This window comes from Leishmania major, chromosome 22, assembly GCF_000002725.2.
Source record: "Leishmania major strain Friedlin complete genome, chromosome 22".
Lineage (NCBI taxonomy): Eukaryota > Euglenozoa > Kinetoplastea > Trypanosomatida > Trypanosomatidae > Leishmania > Leishmania major.
Window position 1 is genome coordinate 232,441 of NC_007263.2, and position 19,888 is coordinate 252,328.

The 19,888-nt window shown below is 59.2% G+C and overlaps 3 protein-coding genes across 3 annotated transcripts; all 3 read right to left on the reverse strand.

The window, feature by feature from the left end:
- Positions 1 to 1,836: 1,836 nt before the first annotated feature.
- On the reverse strand, positions 1,837 to 5,262 carry LMJF_22_0630 (hypothetical protein; the record flags this gene model as incomplete). Its single annotated transcript, XM_001683162.1, has 1 exon — positions 1,837 to 5,262. The coding sequence occupies one exon, from the start codon at positions 5,260 to 5,262 to the stop codon at positions 1,837 to 1,839; it is 3,426 nt and encodes a 1,141-aa protein (XP_001683214.1).
- A 5,404-nt stretch (positions 5,263 to 10,666) lies between these two features.
- LMJF_22_0640 (conserved hypothetical protein) lies at positions 10,667 to 16,030 on the reverse strand (the record flags this gene model as incomplete). Its single annotated transcript, XM_001683163.1, has 1 exon — positions 10,667 to 16,030. One exon carries the CDS (start codon positions 16,028 to 16,030, stop codon positions 10,667 to 10,669), a length of 5,364 nt encoding a protein of 1,787 aa, XP_001683215.1.
- Positions 16,031 to 17,656: 1,626 nt separating this feature from the next.
- Positions 17,657 to 19,159, reverse strand: LMJF_22_0650 (conserved hypothetical protein; the record flags this gene model as incomplete). The annotated part of the gene is made up of 1 exon (XM_001683164.1): positions 17,657 to 19,159. One exon carries the CDS (start codon positions 19,157 to 19,159, stop codon positions 17,657 to 17,659), a length of 1,503 nt encoding a protein of 500 aa, XP_001683216.1.
- Positions 19,160 to 19,888: the final 729 nt, after the last annotated feature.

Consider the following 19,888-nt stretch of genomic DNA (forward strand, 5'->3'; position numbering starts at 1 on the left):
AATAGATACAGTGAGCGGAGTGGGTGGGGTGTACGTACTTGCTCCTTTTCCTTCTCTGTTCGCTCTCTGCTTGTCCTTCCCGTTTTCGCAAGAAAAATAAATCGCAGCGAAGCGGGCCCGTTGTGCGCAGCGGTTGTGGTGGTGGCGCGTGGTGCGTGTTGGTTGCTGTTGATTGCTGGTCGTGGTGTGCGTTTCAGGTAGGGGGACGGAGGGGAGGGAGAGCAAAACGTCGAGTGGCAACGCGCGACGCCCCAAGACCCACACCGGAGGAAGAGGAGGGGGTGTGTGAGCGAGGATCCGGAAAGGGAGAGGTCAGAGCAGCCACAGCAGCGAAGGCGCACGAGTATGTCAGCAGATGTGAAGCGTGAAAGGAAGCAAGGAAAGGGGGAGAGGAGAGGAGATACGGCGCATTGTTTAGACGGCGTAAAGTAGACGGTTGGGAGAGAGAGAGCGAGCGAGCGAGAGGGCACGCCATGCGCATAGCGCATGCGGTTGCGGTGTGTGCAGCCACTTCCTGGAACGAAAACAAAGACGAAGGTGTTCGCCGAGGCACGAAAACCTGTACTGCGCGCATTTGATTGGCGGACCCTCGCGTGGTCGACACACTCGGACATCAGTCCCGGGTGGCCACCGACGTCACAGACACATCGGAAGGCACATGAACAGCGTCATGGGAGACGACGGTGAAACGGTTTTGGAACGCCCGTAATCAGAAACGCAACGGACGACGCAACGCGAAAAGCACGAGGGAGAATGGTGACACGGCCACCACCCCCGCACCCTGCCCCCACCGCACAGCGCCCTGTGAAGAAGAACGGAGGAGGGGGAGGAGGGGGAGGAGGGGGCACACTGCATAGAGAAGAGATCGTGCAGGAAAGAGAAGGGAGCTCGGGTAAGAAGAGGTGCAAGCGCGCTCCGCCTCTACACCCTTTTCCCGGACACGCATGGAGCGGCCGCTCATTTTTTCTGCCGTTTTCGTTGCCCCTTCGCCTGTGCATACTCGCGTGACTCCGTGTATCGCACCAGCCGAGTGCATACATGCGTACACGCACACACACAGACAGACAGACAGACAGAGAAATAAAAGGGGGATGGTGAGGTGAAAAGATGGCGGTGCTTCGTTTGTGAGCTTGTACACGGACCAACTCCGGTATCGCGCAGGCCGTCCCCGCACACGCAGGCACACAGCACACGCGCATAGATACGCCGACTTGGACAGCAGAAAAAGACAGAGACACACAACGGAGAGCCGACGACTGTTGTTTAGTGCTTCTCTGTTCCCTATTCCTTGTCGCGAAAGCCAGCGAGGAGCACCGGAGACGAGGAGGAGGGGATGAGCAGCACAAGTCGAAGCGAAAAGAGGGAGTGGGCCAACTACCGATAAGGGCAACAGACAAGGGGGTGCACGCACATCGACATCCATGCACGCACACATATGCTGTCCCGTTGCGGTGGCACATACACTTTAAAGTGGGGCGAGCGTACGCCCTCGCTCGTTTACATGGTCATGCACTTCGCGAGGATCTTGAGTCGCTGCGATCTTCGAGAGACGAGGAACGAAGATGGCATTTCTGAGGTGACGTGCCAGCCGAGTCGTGAAGTGCCCCGCTTTCCCCGGAGTTCAAGATTGCCGCCTTCGTCAGCACGGACACAGTATGTTGCGGAGATGGCGGCGGCGAGCTCTTTCTGCCTGATCGACAGGCCAGACCAACGCGGTAGCCGAGAGAGTAGTACCCCGTCCGTGATAGCTGTATTCGGGATGGGAACCGGCGCAGACGCTAGCCGCCTGTGTGCACAATGCGCCGAGTCGTCTCGCGAAGAGGAGCAGCGTTCCCTTCACCGTTCCGCCGGCGATGCGTGCAGGCGCCAGTGCGGCGACTTACGCCTATTTCGCGGTGGCTGCACTTCCTCGGCGCTTACAATGGAAGCTGGTTCTGAGCGGCGGCGGCTGTTGTCTACCGATTCAACATCGCCCGGGTCTTCGATGATAGGGCGCCTAGATGCGACCCGCCCCAAGTTCGCGGGGGATGCCTGAGCCTCCGCGGAGAGGTTCGTGCGTGCTTCCAAAGCCACAAAGCCGCCAGTGCGCCTCCCGTTGACGCTGGTCACGTCCGCGCCTACCGTAAGCAGCTCATAGTCGGCCTTCAAGGTGGCAACCGTGTTGCCTTGAGCACCTTTCATCCCCCTCCACGCGAGAGCCGTAGATGCAACGGAGGTGCTGGCCGACGCTGCAGAGGAAGACGCGGAGGAGGAAGGAATGAAGATGTGGGAACCCGTCCGGCCACCATTCCGTTGCTGCCGCTGTTGTCCTAGCCACTGAAACGACGGAATCGTAGGATGGTTTTGGCGACTGCCACCGTTGATGCTGCTCAGGCGACGTTGAGCGGCGCCCGTCGTGTGCCCTTCCGCGTCAGCTGGGTTTGACATGTTCGGCAGCGGAGACACCAGCACGGCATCGCTCGCGTTGTCCTCGTCGCCTAGGGAACCAGCGATAGTCAGGTTGGTGTGGAAGCTGTTGAAGAAGTACTCGCCGGGGGGGCTCAAGGTGTGGGAAGGCGCCGCGCGTGGCCCCGCCGCTGTGGTGGCCACGGAAGGCTCGCCGCTCACACTCGGGGATGGTGCGGTCGCCGCAGGGGTGCCGCTACCAGCCACTTTGCCCGTCGTGACGGCCAACATGCTGTACGTCGTGGGGCACAGAAGCGAAGCGGTCGGCAGCAACTGTGGGCGACCAGATTCAGTCGTCACCGCCGCCATCGTCGCTAGCAGATGCGGCGGGGTACTCGGAGCCTGTTCACACGGCGGCGCAGCCAGCGTGGCGCCGCTGGATGGTGACCTGTCATCGTTGACGGGTGCAAACGGGGCGGTTTCCTCGACAAACGTGACGGCCGTGTGCGGGCTCTCGCCGCGGCGGGGTCTGACCTTGTCGGTCCATCTACGCGTCGGTTTCGCAGAAGACGCCTTCACGGAGATGGGCAGCGTGGCTTTCCTGCTGGTCGTGTGCGAGGCCGCGCTGTCGGTGACCGTCACCGATTCGTTCGCTGCACCCGCGCCGCCGTCGCCGCCTCGCGCACCGAACGCTGCGGCAGACTCGGGGCACGTTCTAAGAGGACTTTTAGTGGCCCACGCCAGGAGGCCGTACTCGTCCCAGTCCATCATGACAGCATTGTGTCCAGTACGGCCGCCGCCGCCGCCGGCATTAGCGGTGCAGTTCGTTGCAGAGTCCGTGGCACCGAAACCAGTGCCGTCAGGCGCCTCGAGGGAGAAAGCCGTCGAATCGGTGCAGCGGCGCTCGGATACAGCTGGTGCCTGATTGCTCGCAGTTGCACCCGCAACCGGCGCGGCGGCGGCCCTGTGTCCGCGTGGCGTGATGCGACTTCTAAAGTTGAGCCGCTTGGTATTCGGCTTTGCACTTGAATGAGACGTCCGTACCGAAGATGGTGCACTGGAAAGCTGCTTCGCCTTTATCCATACCATGCTCGGGTAGAGACAGCCATCGTTGTCACGGGTGCCGCCCTCCAGGGCGTCCCTCCCGAGCAAGATGTCGGGCTCCGGGTCGGCAGACTCGAGAAAGCGAGTGCCATGTTCCTGTGGCCGTGAGTCCTTGTCGCCGTCCTGCGTGTCACCCTTGCGATTTGCATCGCCGACACCGCTGTTGCTCGCCGGCGTGCTCTTGACAGTGGCCACTGACGGCATCATAGGACTCGCTTCTCTCCGAGGTAGGAGTACGTACTCCGCCAACGCTGCATGGATGCCGCTGAGCTGTGTGCTCGTCTTCTCTGGTGGGGACGAATGCCACAAAGCCGGCTGCATCCGTCTTCGCCGCGTATCTCGACTGTCGTTGTTGCCGTTGTGAGTGGCGCCTTGATGTTGGTGCTGCGGCTCCGTCGCGCCTCTGCTTGCCTGAAACGCGTCCATGTGGTGCATGGGAGACACGTCAGTAGACACCAGCACAACCGCGTTCGGCGAGCGTGGCGCGGTCGGGTGGGCGTGCGTCTCGTACAGCGCCTCGTCCACCGTTGTGAAGAAGGAGCCCTGGCGGCGGTTGCTGAGCGGGCCGCGCTGCAGTCCACCGTCGCCGCTGACTGTCGTGATCGTGTGGTTGCTCGAGTCTTGGTGCGTCCCTGCAGCAGCCGAGTTCGTCGCATCTGCCCTTCCTTCGCGGCCGCAGGAAATTGCCACGCGCGCGCCGCCGTTCGCTGCGCGCGCCGAGGCAGCGCTGAGCGTCATGGACAACGCTGCCGTATCATCCTGATGGAACGCAGATGCGCTGTCGTGGTGGAAACCGGTCATGTCGTACGAACCGTCATCCTCGTGGAAGAAGGTGCGAAAGATTGATGGAGCTGCCTCGGCAGCCGTAATCAGCCCGGTCCGCCCGGCGACAGGGGTGTCGAGTAGCGAGGGGTTCTGCTGCGGCAGTCTGACAAAGATGGACGGGCCGACCTCGATACCGTAGGAGGGGGCCGACGGCTGCTGCGGGCACCCGCCGCCGCCCAGCAGCCCCCCTACCTGTGTGGAGCCGTGGGAGAACGGGCTCATCGACGCCCTCTGCTGCTGGTAGTTCGAGCTGCTGTCGGTGGAGTCACTGCTCGTCCTGGTGCGGTCAGTGTCGCTGCTGCTGTTGCTGCTGCCCGTTGCCGCGCTGCTTGATTCGTCGTCGTCGTCGCCGAGGTGATGCGTGGACGACACAAACAAGCTGCCGGCCTCGAACGGGAAACAGCTGGGCCCCCGCACCGAAACAAACGGCCCGATGCTCATCTGAGGAGGCGAGTCACTGTCGTCCCCGTTGTGACCGTCGACCGGCCAGCATTCGCGCGGACCAACGTTGAGAATCGAGTGCTGCTTCCTAGCCGCGTCGCCGCTGCACGGGGTGGCGCTGACACCCGTGTCACCACCGCCGTTCGCTTTCCGACTAGCACAAAAACGGTGATTGCCTTCATTCGCGCTGCGGCTGTCGCTGACCCGCGCGGCTTCGTAACTGCAGGGGTGGTTGAATCCAGCCGACGGTGGCGCCATCTGATGCGCAAAGGGCGGCGACGCGCCACGAACCATCGGAGGCAAGCGCATCGCCGGACTGAGCATGGGGCGGCTGTCAGCGATGCGCGCAGCAGGCGCACGGGCTTCCGTCTCTACGCTCAGCGGCGTTCGCGTCCGGTTGATGTCGTCATCCTCGTCACTCCACTCCGGCGACTCGAGAATGGGAACTTCAGGGAGAACAAAGTCTCGGCCGCGTCGCGGCCACGATTGCTGCACGGTTTGCAGCATGATGGTGCTGTTCCCTTTCCCTCGATGGAGTACTGGGTGCGCAGATGCAGCGGGGCCCTTTGGCTTTGTATCCCGTCGAGTTCACCGACGCTCGCCCACCCACCCCTCCCCTCCTCCCTGGTGTGGCACACTCGCAGAATAGTGAAGGATAGCCGACGGCAGACCGAAAAAGCAATCAGCACCGCATAAATCGCGCAGACGTGGTGGGAGAGAACAGCGCACCAGTTGAAGGCGAGGAGCCGCAGCCGCTTGCTACAGGCAACTGACACACACACACGCACCTACAGACGAATTCCGCGGAAGGCCACTGGGGTGCGCAACAACAACAACAACGCCAACGACGGAAGGAGCGGAAGGAAGGCAACGAGGAGAGCGAGCAACACAAGAAAAAGGGAGAGGGAAAGAGAGGAGGAGGGGAAAGCCAAGCAGCGCAATATAATCAATGAGGGAGGGAGAGGTCGAACTGTCGGTATCGTCGAGACAACCAAAATATATGATGTGTGTGTGTTCGAGTGTGTGTGTGTGTGTGTGTGTGTGTGTGTGTGTGCGTGTGTGTGTGTGTGTGTGTGTGTGTGTGTCGAACATCAATGCGCAAACGCCAACAAGAACAAAAGGTAGACGAAGAAACCAACCAACAACGCACCAGCAACGTTCCTCTTCGCGATCTCCTACTTGCCAAGAACGCACTGGCAACGTATCTATCACGTCAGTACGCGTGTACGTCGTTGCTCGTTGGTCGGACGTCCAAGTAGGGTTTTCGAGGAGGCCGAGAAAAAAAAATCGAACGCGGGAGAAGGGACGTGTTTCGGTGCACGTTATGCGGGCGCAGAGGCGTCGGCGTCGCTACACCAACAAACAAGACGGGAGGCACTTCGCAAGAAACCTACAAAACGAAAACGAATGCCAAGCGCTCGACGGCGGAGACCAACGAAAGTGGAGGAAGGCCGGGAAGTGGTATCGGGTGGATTCTCTGACGTGTGCACCGACTAGACGCACTCCCTTCGCTCCTTTTTTTTCCGCCTGCTCTCTGGTATGGCTTCTTCTGTTGTAGAGGTGGTGGTTTTCGCTTGTTCGCACTCCTTGCCGGGTGCGAAGGGTGAGTACGACCGCGTCCGCTGCGGCAAAGACAGCCACGACCACAGCTGTGAGCGAGCGACGGTAGTAGGCTCACAAGGAGTTCGAGTTCGCCAAAAAAAAAAAGAAATTCGCTTCCTGAAGCGGTGCGGGTGTCGTGTAGGCGTGCTGTTTCTTTCGCTGTGCTCTCTTCGTGCCCTCCCCTGGCTTTCCGTTTCTGTGTCTGCACTGTAGTTGATCCAAGGCTCTGGAGACGTGCACGTGTGTGTGCGCGTGCTTGCGGTGTATAGCCGCTTGCTACGTCCTCTTCTCACTTACGCGTCTTTCCGTTTGCTGCAGTGATATGATCGGTATAACTATCCCAACACCCTTCCTCTCTGATGTAGACAGCTCTTCAGCCTCTTTGGAAGAGGCTGCAGCGTTGGCTTGAACAGGACCAAGAGCCTGAAAGAAGCCAAACCCGTGTAGCTCGCTCTTGTCCGCTGTCTGTGTGTCTGTGTAGGACACGAAAACCGTCCGAGGGCCCCAAGGGTTCGATCGAGAGAGCAGAGGGTGAGGCGTCACGGAGAAAACAACAACGCCAATGGGCAACAGTACGCACACGGGAACAGTACGCTGCTCGTCGGTCAGAAAGCACACGCACCGGAAAGGTGGTGATGGGGGGGGGGGGGGCAAGAGGGGGAGGAGGAGAGGAGAACCTCTGCGAGAAGAGAATGAGATGGAGAGAACGACACACACGAAAACAAAAAAAAAAACGACTCAACCAAAGGATGGGGGAGGAGAGGGGAAAGAGCAAACCATTAAAAAAGGGAAGTCGCCCCAAGACACGGAAGAGAGAAGCAAGATACAAGAGCGCATACAACAAAACACACACGCAGACAGGTTAGGAGGGAGGGAGGGAGGGCGACGCAGCAGCGAAGTGGGAAAGAGGGAAGGTAGGAGCAGGCAAACCCTTCCCCTCCCTGGAGGAAAAAAGGCACAAAGCAAAAGAGCGCGACCGTGTGCGTAGGGGCACGTCGACAAAGTGCCGAAATGAAAGAGCACGCAAGCAAATGAGGAGCGGAAGGGACGCCGGTGAAAAAAAAAACGGAGAGGGGGGGGGTGTATCCCGCGGAGAGGAGGGCGTCAATGAAGGAGGGGGAGGATGGGAGGCGTGACAGAGACGTGTCAACCATAAGAAAGGCCTAAATCATAACGTCACCAAACCAAAGCAGAAGCAGACCAGAGAGGAGAAGGGGGAAGGGGAGAGGGCGAGGGGTTCTGTCGCGTGTGCCGGGAAGCACACAACGGACCTACCAAGAGCGGCGGTAGACAAAGAATAAGACTAACGCAAACAGCAACAACGACAGCACACACATACACACTGAAGAAAAAGAACGAATGGTGGACGAACAAATGACGTAGCTCCTTCGCTATATGTACACACGTGCACACACACATATATACATATATATATATATATATATATGTGTATACGTGTGTGTGTGACCGAAAGAATCCGCCCTCAACGGATCGGCAAACGTCAGAATAATCGGCAACCACTACTCGAACAGCCGTCACCAATCCAGCAAAACAGTGCCGCGCACGAGCAACAACCACAGCCAGCGCAGATAAGAAGAATACCAGGAGGAAAGAGGACAGACCAAGACGTCGAAACACAAGAAAAAAAAACGAAAGACGCGAATGCAGACGACAAAACAACAAAAACAATACAAAACTATATATCGTTAGAAGTATGCAATATATATATATACATATATATATATGTATATATGTACCTGGCGTCGTTCCTTTTTCTTTGTATGGTAGGCTGATATGGGGCACCGAACAAGCACGCCGACAGAGAGAGATACCGAAGAGGGGGTGCGTCAAGGAAGCGAACTCGCACAAGGGCGAGGGTGGGAACAAAAGAGAGCTGAGCCAAGCTGAGCCACAACTACAAAGCATTACAATTCAATATGAAAACAGCAACGAACGAAAAAAAAAACGAAATCAAAAGTGGCGGTGAGGGTTGGAGAGGGAAGGAAGTATGTTGTAACGGTGTGAGGGTGTACGGAGGCTTGTGCGTGTGCTTCTGTGCGTGTGTGATGAGAAAACGAGAATCAGCAGATACAGAATAAGGAACGGCAAGTACAAACGACGATTATCAAGACATGTCAGTGAAGGCGGCCGAAAAGCAACGTAGGCGCATGCAAGTGATGGGCAGTTCACGGAAGAAAACGACGTAATGCGAAAGGAAGCATGCAAGCATCAAGCGCACACACGCACACGAGCACAGGTACAGACCGTACGGCGAAAAGAGAGAGAAGTATTGAACAAACAAAAAAAATGAACGACAACACACCGGGTAGCGCTGCGAGATGTGAAAGAGAGACACAGATGCGCTACAGGGCAAACACGCGATACTGGCCAGCAGCACAACACGCCCCTTGACGTTTGAATGGTACGCACCGCACCGCTGACGTTGCGAGAGACCCTCTTCCCGCCTATCGGTATTGCGTATACGCCGTCGGCGCGGTGTGTACGTGTCGAAGCAGTCGACAGACAAGTGTGTCGGCTCTCTTAGCTTGCCGCTCACATAGATCTGTCAGCACAACTCACTCCCGCTGCCGCTCGCCCCGCCTGAGCAGTGCCTTGCAGTGTCAGCGTGTGCTGATGGATATATGTTCGGGCGATTGATTTCCTTTTTTTTTGAGAGGGGAGGGGGAAGGGTGCAGGGTCCATGCGGAGAGCTCCGCGGCAACAGAGACGGTAAACCACAATCTGAAGCAGCTGTCTGTGCAGGAAGACAAGGAAGCAGGGAGGAGAAGGAGAGAGCACTAGAAGACACCGTATGGGAGGAAGGTCCTAGACGCCGAGCGATGGAGATGAGGAAAAGAGAGAGAGAGAGAGAGAGCAGGGAAGAAGGAACAAGGAACCGAGTCGAAGCAACTCCTTAGCGAAAACGAAGAGGGGGAAAGGGTGTCCGACGCGCACGAGTGCCGCGAACTAGTTGAGAATAAAAAGCACACACGAAAAGGAGAGAGCTAACAAAAAAACAAAAGAGGGTAAAAGGACGGAAGGGGCGATGGGAGGTGAGAGAAGAGAAGAGAAGAGAAGAGGGGGGCAGGTGCAGCAAAAAAAAATAGACACATCGAATGGAAGCAAAGATGTGGACCTCAACACCCTCACGTCCGTATGCACATCGGTGGGTATGCTGCTGTATCCTGCGTCGTTTGGAAGGGACAAGACGGAGAGGCAGCGCGAACGCGAGAGCGACAAGCGGGGCGGGGAGGGAAGGAAAGAGGGGGCAGTTGGAGGGAAGAAGGTACGGAGAAAATCAACGCGTAACACACACACACACAAGCACTCGAAGACGCGCGGATCAAGAGCACAAAGAAAAAAAGGAAAAGCGAGGGGTATAATCGACCCGTAAACTGATAACGATGAGAGCCATAGAGAGCCACAGAGAGAGAGAGAGGCACGCACGCACACACGTGTGCGGACGCACAAACGCCACAGAAGGCGCGCGAGGAAAGAACCACTCGCAGCGATGGTGTCGCGCAGCCGGATATGCCTCTTTTCGCCCTTCTTTGCTCGTCGCGTTCGTATGTGTGTGCGTGATGGGTGAATTCTGATGGACGTTTCTGTGCGCAGGGTGGCGCAGTTTCAATCGAGTTGAAGGGCCGAGTTTGGTGTGTGGGGATGGGTGGGTGTGGGTGTGGGTGTGCTGGCGGCGACGCAGCAGAAGGATGGCAATCGAATGCGTCGCAAGCAGCGGATAAGAGGTGGACTAGAGAAGAGGAGTCTGATGTCATCAATGCGCATACGCGTGTAGGTGCGTACACGAAAAAGTGAAGAAAAAAATGAGCGGGCAGTGGAAGGAACGACACTCGTGAAAGGGTGGAGGCGACGCAGCTGTCATCGGGGCATACCGTGCTCGCTCCTTAACCCTCTTCTCTCCCCCCCCAAACACACACACACTGCTCGCTGCGAGCGAGCCAGAGGAGTCGATGGGTATGTGTCGCATACGGGAGTGGGTGGCGGAGCATACACAGAGAACAACGTGCTGCAGCCCGCGCCCTCCTATCCTCTGAAGATTGCCAGAGACCCCGAATGTCCCCAAGTTTCCATCCTTTAAGATTGCGGGTCTACTCTGTGCCGCTATTAATCCGCGTAACTCCGTCTCGGATTGGCAGGAGGAGGGAGGGGAGGGGGGCAAGTGGCAACGTGTGCATGTGCGCGTGCGTACACCTTTTTTTTTTTTGCATCGTCTTCGCCTCTTTTCGGCATTAACTGTGCAGTTCATGCGCTGTGACTCAGCGAGGCACGCGCATGTGGCTAGGGTTAATCATGCACCCACTACACGCACGAGGTCAGGGTTGACGGTGGCATACATGTACACTTGCTCGATTCCCTCCGTCGACGCGGCAATAGCAGACTGGTCGAGAAGGTGCCGCAGACGATCGCCTTCTACGCTCAGGCAGTAGCACGCATGCGGGTCATGTGGCGCAGCCGCGGCAGCAGGACTGCACAGTATGCCTTCACAGTAGAAGTACGAGCGCGGCGTCACCCCGTGGCGGACGTTCTTTGCGATGGCAGTCGCCGCACCGGTGGACGACAGTGTTGCTGCCGAGGAACGCCTTGGTGAAGGGAGAACGCGCGTGACGGCGAGCGGCACATTATGCTGCTGCACTCCACCGCTACTGTCAGGAGCAGGGAACGATGTGGAAACATAAAGCGGGATCCAATGCCATGTGAAGAGGGGGGAGTGGTGTGCTGGGGCGGCAGAGCCGGGCTGCTGCTGGGGCGGCACGACAGGCGCACACGCAGGCACACCGCACAGCAGATACGAGGCCGCTCGACTTTGTCTCCAGTCGATCCTCGTCGCAGAAGCAGCAACCGCACCGACGTCAAAGCTGGCCGACACACCAGACAACGTTCTGGTAGAGCAGTTTGTTTTCGAAGCCTGCTCGCCCTTGTCGAGCAACAAGGTGCACAAGAGCACGTGCCACGAGGTGGGATCTAAAGAGGAGCGCGCTGGTTCAGACCCGGGTGCAGCTACTGGTGGTGAGCCAGACACTGCCCTGTCGGGAGGCAGCGGCTCGTGCTCGTCGTAATGCTCCCTGACCGCACGTACGTCGAGCCTCAAGGTGGACACATACAGAACTTGACGGCACGGCAGTCTGTAGGGCAGGTCTACGTCTCGATCTCTCTCTGGTGGCGTCAAGGCGGCATCGGCGCCGCGTCTCTCGCCGAGAAGCCACCGATAGACAATGTTTAGTGGCATGCCGATTCCGGCTGCTGCCCCACCGCCGGCCAGCTGCTCCATCACGCAAGTAGCGCCGATTCGATTGTAAAGGAAACAGAATGAGGGCAGTGAGGGCCGTGGCACGACACCGCCCCAACGAAGGAACCGCAGAGGCGGCCGACATCGAGGGGCGACGGTGCCAGACGGCGGAGAGGAAGGGGCACAGTTCTGGTTCACCGACATTTTGATCTCGTCTGTCGCCATGGCTGGCCAGAGCGATCGCAGCAGTGTGGCATCGCACACGCTCAGAAACGGCAGAGAGTCGGCTGCCTCAGCTGAAGATGACTCACTCCCCGTGTTTGCTGCTGTGCCACGCGGTGCTGCCCGACCAACACCGTTGTCAACGCACCCCGTGGCGCACGGCAGCCACCCAAAGTACGCAACAGCAGAGCTGGGGGCGTGCCTCAGTGAGAGATGGTGAGAGGTAGCAGGAGTAGAGGCAGACGAGACAACGTTGCTGCGAGCCGCCGGTTTGGGCTCCTCTGCCCAGCACGCGTCCACCTGGAGTGTCACCAGGGGCAACGTCGAATTCTCCGTGTCGAGGACAGAAGCCGCAGGCGTAGCACCACCAGTGGCAGAGCTGCTTGCCGCACCCACGTGCGCCGAAACGACGTCCGCAAAGCATAGGAACGAAAGCCGAAGCACAAAGGTCAGCGAGGAGTGGTCCCGCTGCCCTTCCCTGACACCACGCCACACAAAGTACCAGGACGTGCCGACAGCGGCGCCTCCACCTTCTTGAGCCGCATCACCACGAGCCATCCATCCGCATGGGGTGGCCACAGGAAGCCGCTGCAGGCGCAGTACTGCTGCGGTGGCACGGATAGCGCCATCTGTAGTCGCTAATGGAGCATCACCACTATGAGTTGTGCCATCCTCACGCACCGGTAAGTCGCGTAAGTCCGCGCGAAGATCCCGTACGACGACCACCGCTCCAGCGGCAAGGTCCACAACTCCGACAAGCGATCCGACAGCCAGCACAAGAAGAACCGTGCTCTTCGCCGCCGTCTCCGTCACAGCACTCGCCAACGAGCTGCTCTCAGCCTCCATCGGTGACAGGCCGGCGCTAGGTTGCCGATGGTCAACCTGTCGCGAGCTGTCCTCCACCGGCGCTATCACCACCTCCATGTGAACAACATCGGCACCGGCCCCACGGTTCAGCAGCGATTCTAGAAAGAGCTGCTCCAGTGGCGGGGCAACGTCGTGCCCAAGACCATGGCAAATAGCACCAAGGTGCAGCACCGCACCCTCACCACGGAGATGACCCGCAGACCGTACCTCAGCAGCAGAGGAGCGGCTCGCGCATCTCCAACCAACAACATCACCGCTGCGTAGCAGCGCCACCGCATCCAGCTGCCTCACGCACGACAGTAGCGATGACCTGGATGATGTAGCGGTGGCGGATAGTGGCGGAGCTGTTTGAGCGAGGTTGTCTACGCCGGCTTCATGGGCTTCGCCGGCAACCCATGCGAGCACAACTGGCACCGCACTGTCACTCACGGCTGCCCCAAGCCTCGCTGCAGCAACCGAAAACGTGGGCGTGTGCGATAGCAGATCGAACGCGGTGGTGAGGGTGTCAGCGGTGCTTGCCTTGTGAAGAACACCCGAGAAGGCGGAAGGCAGCAGGACTCGAGTGCATCTACCCACCGCCCACGGACAAAGATTCGCTAACGCAGCCGACGGCTGCGACGTTGCCGCACCTACTCTCGTGGCCACGCCCAAGGCCGCGTTCGTTGTCTCTGTCACTGCCGCCGGGCGGCCACCAACATCACCGCCGTTCATTAGGGAAGAGCTCAGCCGAAGCTCAAAGACGCCCTCGAGAAGGGCATGAGGATGAGCATCTACTTCATCGGATGTGGTGTCACCATGGTACGGTGCTGTTGCGTATCCACACACAAGACAGCTAACATCATCGGACGCTGTGGCAGACCGCCAACACAGAATCCGGCCCATCATGGCTAGAGGTGCGGCGCACCAAGAATGCCGCAGCAACCCACCAGGCCCCGCTGATGAGCGCAGTCTGTGTGAAAGATGCAGAGAGAAGCTCCAGTGTTCGCTGGCACCGATGCCGCCGTCGGTGCGGACCTCGTTGCTATGCCGACGTTCGGCCACTACTGGCAGAGCTCGCGTCCACTGCGCTTGAATGGTGATCACAACGGCACTGTGCCCGTGCACCCTCTCTGCGGACAGTGCCGAGGCCTTCTCGGAGAGAAGAGCACACACACGCGCAACAGTACGCTTCTCCACTTCACCGCCGCGTCCTCGCGGGTTTCCAGTCGCACGTGGGCTGCCGACTACGTTCGCCGACATGATGTATGGGTCCATCCAAGTCGTTTGTGCGTCATCTACGTAGCCGTCGAGGACACACCGCGCCACCTCGCCGTCGCCGCCATAGAGCACGAACGCAAATACCTTTGAGTTGCGGAGGGCTTGGAGGCCTTCCTGCTCAATACCCGCACGCTGGAGGTGTGGGAATTCTCTCAAGCGCACTACATCGCCGTCAGAGAACTCCGCGCCTGCCAACGTCTTTTCTCTGCGTCCACGGCGAACGACGGCGTCAGCTACGCTGCGGAAAAAGCTACTCGTCATGTATGGCTCCTGCGCTGGACGCTGAAAGACGCCGAGGACCGGGGTTGCCGCATCGGAGCAGGAGTGGAGTGCCGCACGAAACGCCTGCGCAGCCGAGGGGGCGGAGGTGGCGGCGACCGTAGCGCGCTGCTTATTCGCGGCGGGAGGAGGACGGGAGGGTGGTGAGCGCCATCCAGCGAGCGCCGTGGCAAAGAGGAACTGCGGGTGGGCCAAGGAAAGTCCGCGCACAGACCACGGCCCAACCAGCAGACGCCCCATCACCATTGGTGGGGCCTTGTGGGGAACGACAGCGGCGGGCACGCTGGTGGCACTCAAGTGAGGACCATCCTCCTTAAGGTAGCACACGGCCATCGAGTCCAGGCACGGCTCAGGAGGGCCACCGCGGAGGTTGTCGATGCGGCGAGAATGAACGGTGGGGGCTGCATAGAGCACGGCGAGGAGTGGGTACGACTGCGTGAAATCGGCCGTCCCAGGCAGCCAGTGGAGACCGCGCACGCTGGCGTGGGGCAGAGCGCTGCATGAGCAAACAGAGTCGTGTACGCCCTCACTCGACAGTGACTGCCTCGGCGCGAGGCGCAGCAGTTCGCTCATGTCAAAGATTGCTTGCTTTTCCAGCCGCCACGCACTCATGGTCGCCGCCGCTGTCGGCGAGTTTCCGCTGCAGCAACAAAGGCTGGCGTACCGCGCGACAGGGCGAGCATCCGTGAAAGAGGAGAAGGCCAAAGAGGAAGACGCTACAGTGGGGCTGCACCACACAACGAGCAGCTCCAACAACGAGTTGCTGCCGTCGCGGTGGGCACCTGCAGAAGCGGTGAGTGATGCGGTAGGAGGCAACGGCCGCACGAGCGAGCTCACGAGAGGAGCACCGGTGGCCCATGTCAGCGCAGAGGCCCAACCCTTTACGGCACCGGCGCTGCGACCCGGTACCGACATTGACGACGCGGCAGACGGAATCCATACGCACCCGCCCAGCTGCACAAGCCATTCCGCACGTGGCGAGTCGCGCGTGAGCTTGAAGGTCGCCAAGGCGGCGCAGCCGCAATCGAAGTAGCACAGCACATCCGTCGAGATCACGCTAGCAGACGCGGCATCATGAGCCGTGACAAGCGGCGTCGGCGCATTCGCTGCGTCGGAAGACCTCTGCCAAGCCTCCTGCCGCACCACATGGAGAGCCGCCAAGGCGTCACCGGAAAGGTGCGGGGAGGATGACCGGGAAAACGCTGGTGGCGCACCAGCGGTGACGTCAGCGAGAGGTGCCTTTGCATCTGCTTCACTACGGTGAAAGAGGTGCATCAACTGCGAGGCCCGTAGGGCCGCCAAGGAATCACTTGGCCCCTCTGATAATGACGCCATAGCCCCAGCCGCTGCTGAGTGCGCCAGCAGCACGCACGACTGTCTCGAGTGCAAACCGGAGGTTGGCGGAGCCACTGAATTACCGACACCACTTGCCGCCTCCGCACCGCTGCAGCCTGTAGGACACCCACCACATTCTTCGTGCGCGCTGGACGAGAAGTCGGTCTCACGCGAGCCTGCCAACGAGCGTGCGTAAAGAGCATCACGAATGCCGCCGGTGCAACATGTACCAGAAGGCGAGGGTCGCAGCCCGCGAGGGATTGCCTTCTCAGAACCATCGGCTGCCTTGCAAAAGGAGAAGAGCGCTGCATCATAGGGGCTGTGTGCCGCCGAGTCGGCGCCTGCAGCGGAGGCGATGGCGAAGATCAGCGTAACATCATCGACTGCACAAATCGAGTGAATCAGATACGCGCTTCCGCCAGTGCCGCCGCCCTCTTGCGAAGTGGTAGCGCTGACAAGTGGCATGCCATGCCGGACTGCGTACTGATCCTCCCGCCGCAAAGTTATTGTACGTGTAGAAGTGTCTATGAGTATGTGTGTGCGTGTGCTCTCTGTGCGCGTATGGTGGAAGAACAAGGGTAAGACAGCGAGAGAGAGAGAGAGGAGGGAGAGAAAAGGCAGGTGATGGACGAGCGGGGAACATAATCAGCATCCAATGTCGGCCTACAAGTCGAACGCGGTCGCAGTAGCGCATGCGAGAGACACGAAGATCCAGAAGGCAAAAAAGAAACACCTGGCGTGGAGCGCATCGGATGACAGAAAACGCGAAGCGATATACATTTTCCCTGCAAGCGTAATCCTGCCCGTCCTGCCGGGTCGTGGTGCCAGACGTGTGCGGACGCGCACTACCGCGAAAAGGCAAGGAAGAGCCCGTGATCGTGGCCGTGAGCAAAAGTACAGGGAGATAAGAGGTGAGGAAGGACAAAGACAAATCGCGGACAGGGCGACAACCATCACCACTACCGCCATGCACACACACACACACATTCTCTTCCCCGCCCTCATACCCTGTGCTCTCTTTCCTATGTTGTCGAGACCCTTTTTCCCTTGTGTGTGAGTGTGAATGTGTGTGTGTGTGTGTCTTGTGTTGTGTGCAACCTTCGTTTTTCTTGTTTAACGAGCGTCGCACTCGCAAAGCAACGTCGAACCACACCCGTAGCCGCAGGGGAGAAGGGGGAGAGAGGGAGGGGGAGGGGGGACGATAGACGGAGCGTTCTCAGCAAAGCCGGGCGCTCGTACTCAGCCACTCCCACTCCCACACACACATACGCATACACACACACACACACACACATATATATATATATATATATACGCAGCTGGACAATGCAAACGCGAACAGTATCACACAAACGGAATACAGGGCGACAAAACACACAGACGACAAGAAAAAAAAACGGCAGAAGTGGCGCGCCTCTGCTGCAGTGCACGCGGCCGTCACCGCCCACCTATCCCACCACACGCCGGCACACCGGCACACCGGCACCGAGAGAGAAAACGCAGATTCACGAGCATGCAAAACACGATCATGCTCGTCCACGTCTGCGCATGCACGTGCCAGTGTCCTTGCATGCATCTCGGCGCTCAACCAGGAGACCGTCGCAAAGCCGACCCTGTCGGAACATCTCTCTCGAAAAAGACGAAGACGAGCCAAAAAGAAAACGCTTGCGTACGTTCCACCGCATCCCGACAACGCTCAAGAGTGCAGAGGGCGTGACATCCAGGGGAAGGGTGTGGGCGAGGAAGCGGAAGCGGAGGCTTTTGCGTTGTGAGTTCTACTTCCCCCCCCCCACCACCACCACCACCCTTTTGCTACCGGCTCGAGTCTCACGCCTCTTCTGAGCTTCTATGAAGATGCAGGCTGGCCAGTCACATACTCCGCAGCAACGCAAGACGAGCGGTGAGTGAAGGGGGAACGAAGGGCAACGCTCAGCACATGAGTGCGCCGTACACAGACATGCACAAGCGGGTGGAGCCGGTGTGTCAGGTGCGCATGTATCCAACGAGAATCAAATCTTGTCCGCATCTTTGCAGGCCCCACGCACTGTTCTTGTTTCCTGCTCCGCTTCTCTCTCCTCCCAGAATGGGCTCTTATGCAGTCGCGGCAACGCTACCGGTGTCCAGCGCTGGCGCGCACCCGTACGCCTCGTTGAAGGGCTCCTTCAGAAGAGTTGACAGCTCATCGGAGAGGGCCAGCACCTCCAAGCCAACCGCACGAACGTCCATGGAGTGGCTGCCAGCGCTGGCGGGGATGGTGACACTAAGCTGGTACTCCAGTCGCAGATCCTCTTCCTCGTCCCGCAGCACAATGAGCGGCTGCCGCTTCGTCTCTCGCACAACAATGGCGATGCCCTTGTCGTTCAGCCGCTCGAAGTGACGCGTCTCGTTCTCGGACAGGTAGACAAGCTGGCCGTTTTCCGGCGGCAGCACATCGTTCACGTCGTCATCGGCGAGCTCAATCACAGGGATGCGGGTGTACGTCTCGCGATCCTGTGCGCTGACGGCTGGGCGCGAGCGCAGCAGAATGCGGCAGTCTGGCTTCTCCACAGAGGTGCAGAAGGCTGTCTGCACATCCACCCACTCCCCATACACCCCCTCCACCTTTATCTGCTCGTTCAGCACCACCTCCAGCTTGTCCTTGGCGCGCTTGATACCGGCCTCATAGGTGAGGCGCGCGTTCTTACTGACGGGCTGGAACCCACGTTCCTTCAAGAACGCCTCCACAAGGGGAATGGCGCTCTCCGGCATCGCGGCGATCCATGTGTACGGCTTCGTCAGCTGGAGGCGCTGCTGCAGCGTGTAGGCGGACACGACAGCCTCTCCGTACCGCATCGCCGCGGGGGTGAGCAGCAGTTTTCCAACCTCCACGGTAAGCTCGCCATCCATGCGGAGGTTGTTCATGTTTAGCAGACACCACTGAAGCACTTTGCTGTAACGTGTCTGTAGGGCCCCGGCCGCATCCGAGGAGGAGAGGGTGTAGCATTCTGTGTTGGCAGGGAATCCCGGGAAGGCGGAGGTGTTCACGCGACTGACCACGGCCTCGGCACAGCTGCCCGTCGTGAGCAGCTGAAATGCCTTGGGTACCATGTTTGCCGTTCCTTGATAGAAGCCCGCCTGGGCCAAATCCAGCAGCTTCTCCGGCTGCGTCACGCCTGCGCCAGCCCAGTTGCCGTAGTTCTGCTCGCTCTCCTTGCCGGCACCTCGAGCAGCTCCCGCGATAGCAGCGGTGCCGCCGTGCTGCTCGGCGCTGTCTTTGCTGTGCAGGTACTCCTCCATACGTCGCACTACCGCCGCCTTCTTTGCCGTCGGATCGACAGCGATGCCCGCGTCGGCCAGAAAGTCCCGCATCTGCGCTACCTGCAGCGAGAAGAGGTTGCCTTCATTCCACAGCTGCCACACCTCCTCGTACTTCAGTTTCACCGTCTTGCTACTAAACGCCACTTGCGGTCCGAGGGCACGGGTGTCGCTGATAGTCGGGCCAGTGCTGCTCCGGTAGCGATGGGATACACAAAGAGCAGCAGCGGCGAGAGTCGGGTGGAACGCACCGCGGTTGCGGGTAGACTGCAATGAGTGTCTCCCGCAGGCGCTCCGCATCAGCGGAAGCGGCAGCGTCAGTCGATGTGAGTGCAGCATGACTAAGCCCAGACAACCCCCGATTTCTGTATCCGTGAGGTTTCTGTGTGTGTGCGTGTGTGTGTGTGTGTGTGTGCGGGCCCAGCAAGACGGGGAACGGGCGCTCTAAGCTACCGCTCTCAAGGACGAAGAGATGCGTTGATGGATCGCCGCCCCTTTCGTGTGCAACCCTCTCGACACAAGCGTTCGCTGTTCCAAAACGCTTCTGTGTAGGTGACGAAGGACCTCTATCCTTGTCTCTGTCACCACGAGCCTGACAACGCACGCGTGCTTGACGCAGATACTCGCACGCGCCCACACTGGCAGAGAAGCTGATAGGTGCTCCTGACTGTCGACCCCGCGGAGAAGAGAGACGATACCGCGAAACAGTCAAGACCCAAGAGAAGAGAGTTACAGGTGGCAAGGTGGGTGAGATGAGGGGCAAAAAAAGCACCCAAAAAAATTTCTGATCTCAAGAGGAGGCAGCACCACAAAGGATAGGCTCTCATGCGCATGCGTGTGCGTGCGCGTGCATTGCGAAAGGCGAGGAGGAAGAGGGAGGGAGGGAGGGAGGGAGGGAGGGAGGGAGGGGCAAGGATGCAAAGCCATGCGTCTTGCACCATGTTTGCGTCTGTAATGTGCGCTCACCTTGCGCACTCATTTCCTTTTCCTTCGAACTGCACAACTGCAGGGTGGAAATCAAGCGGAGCC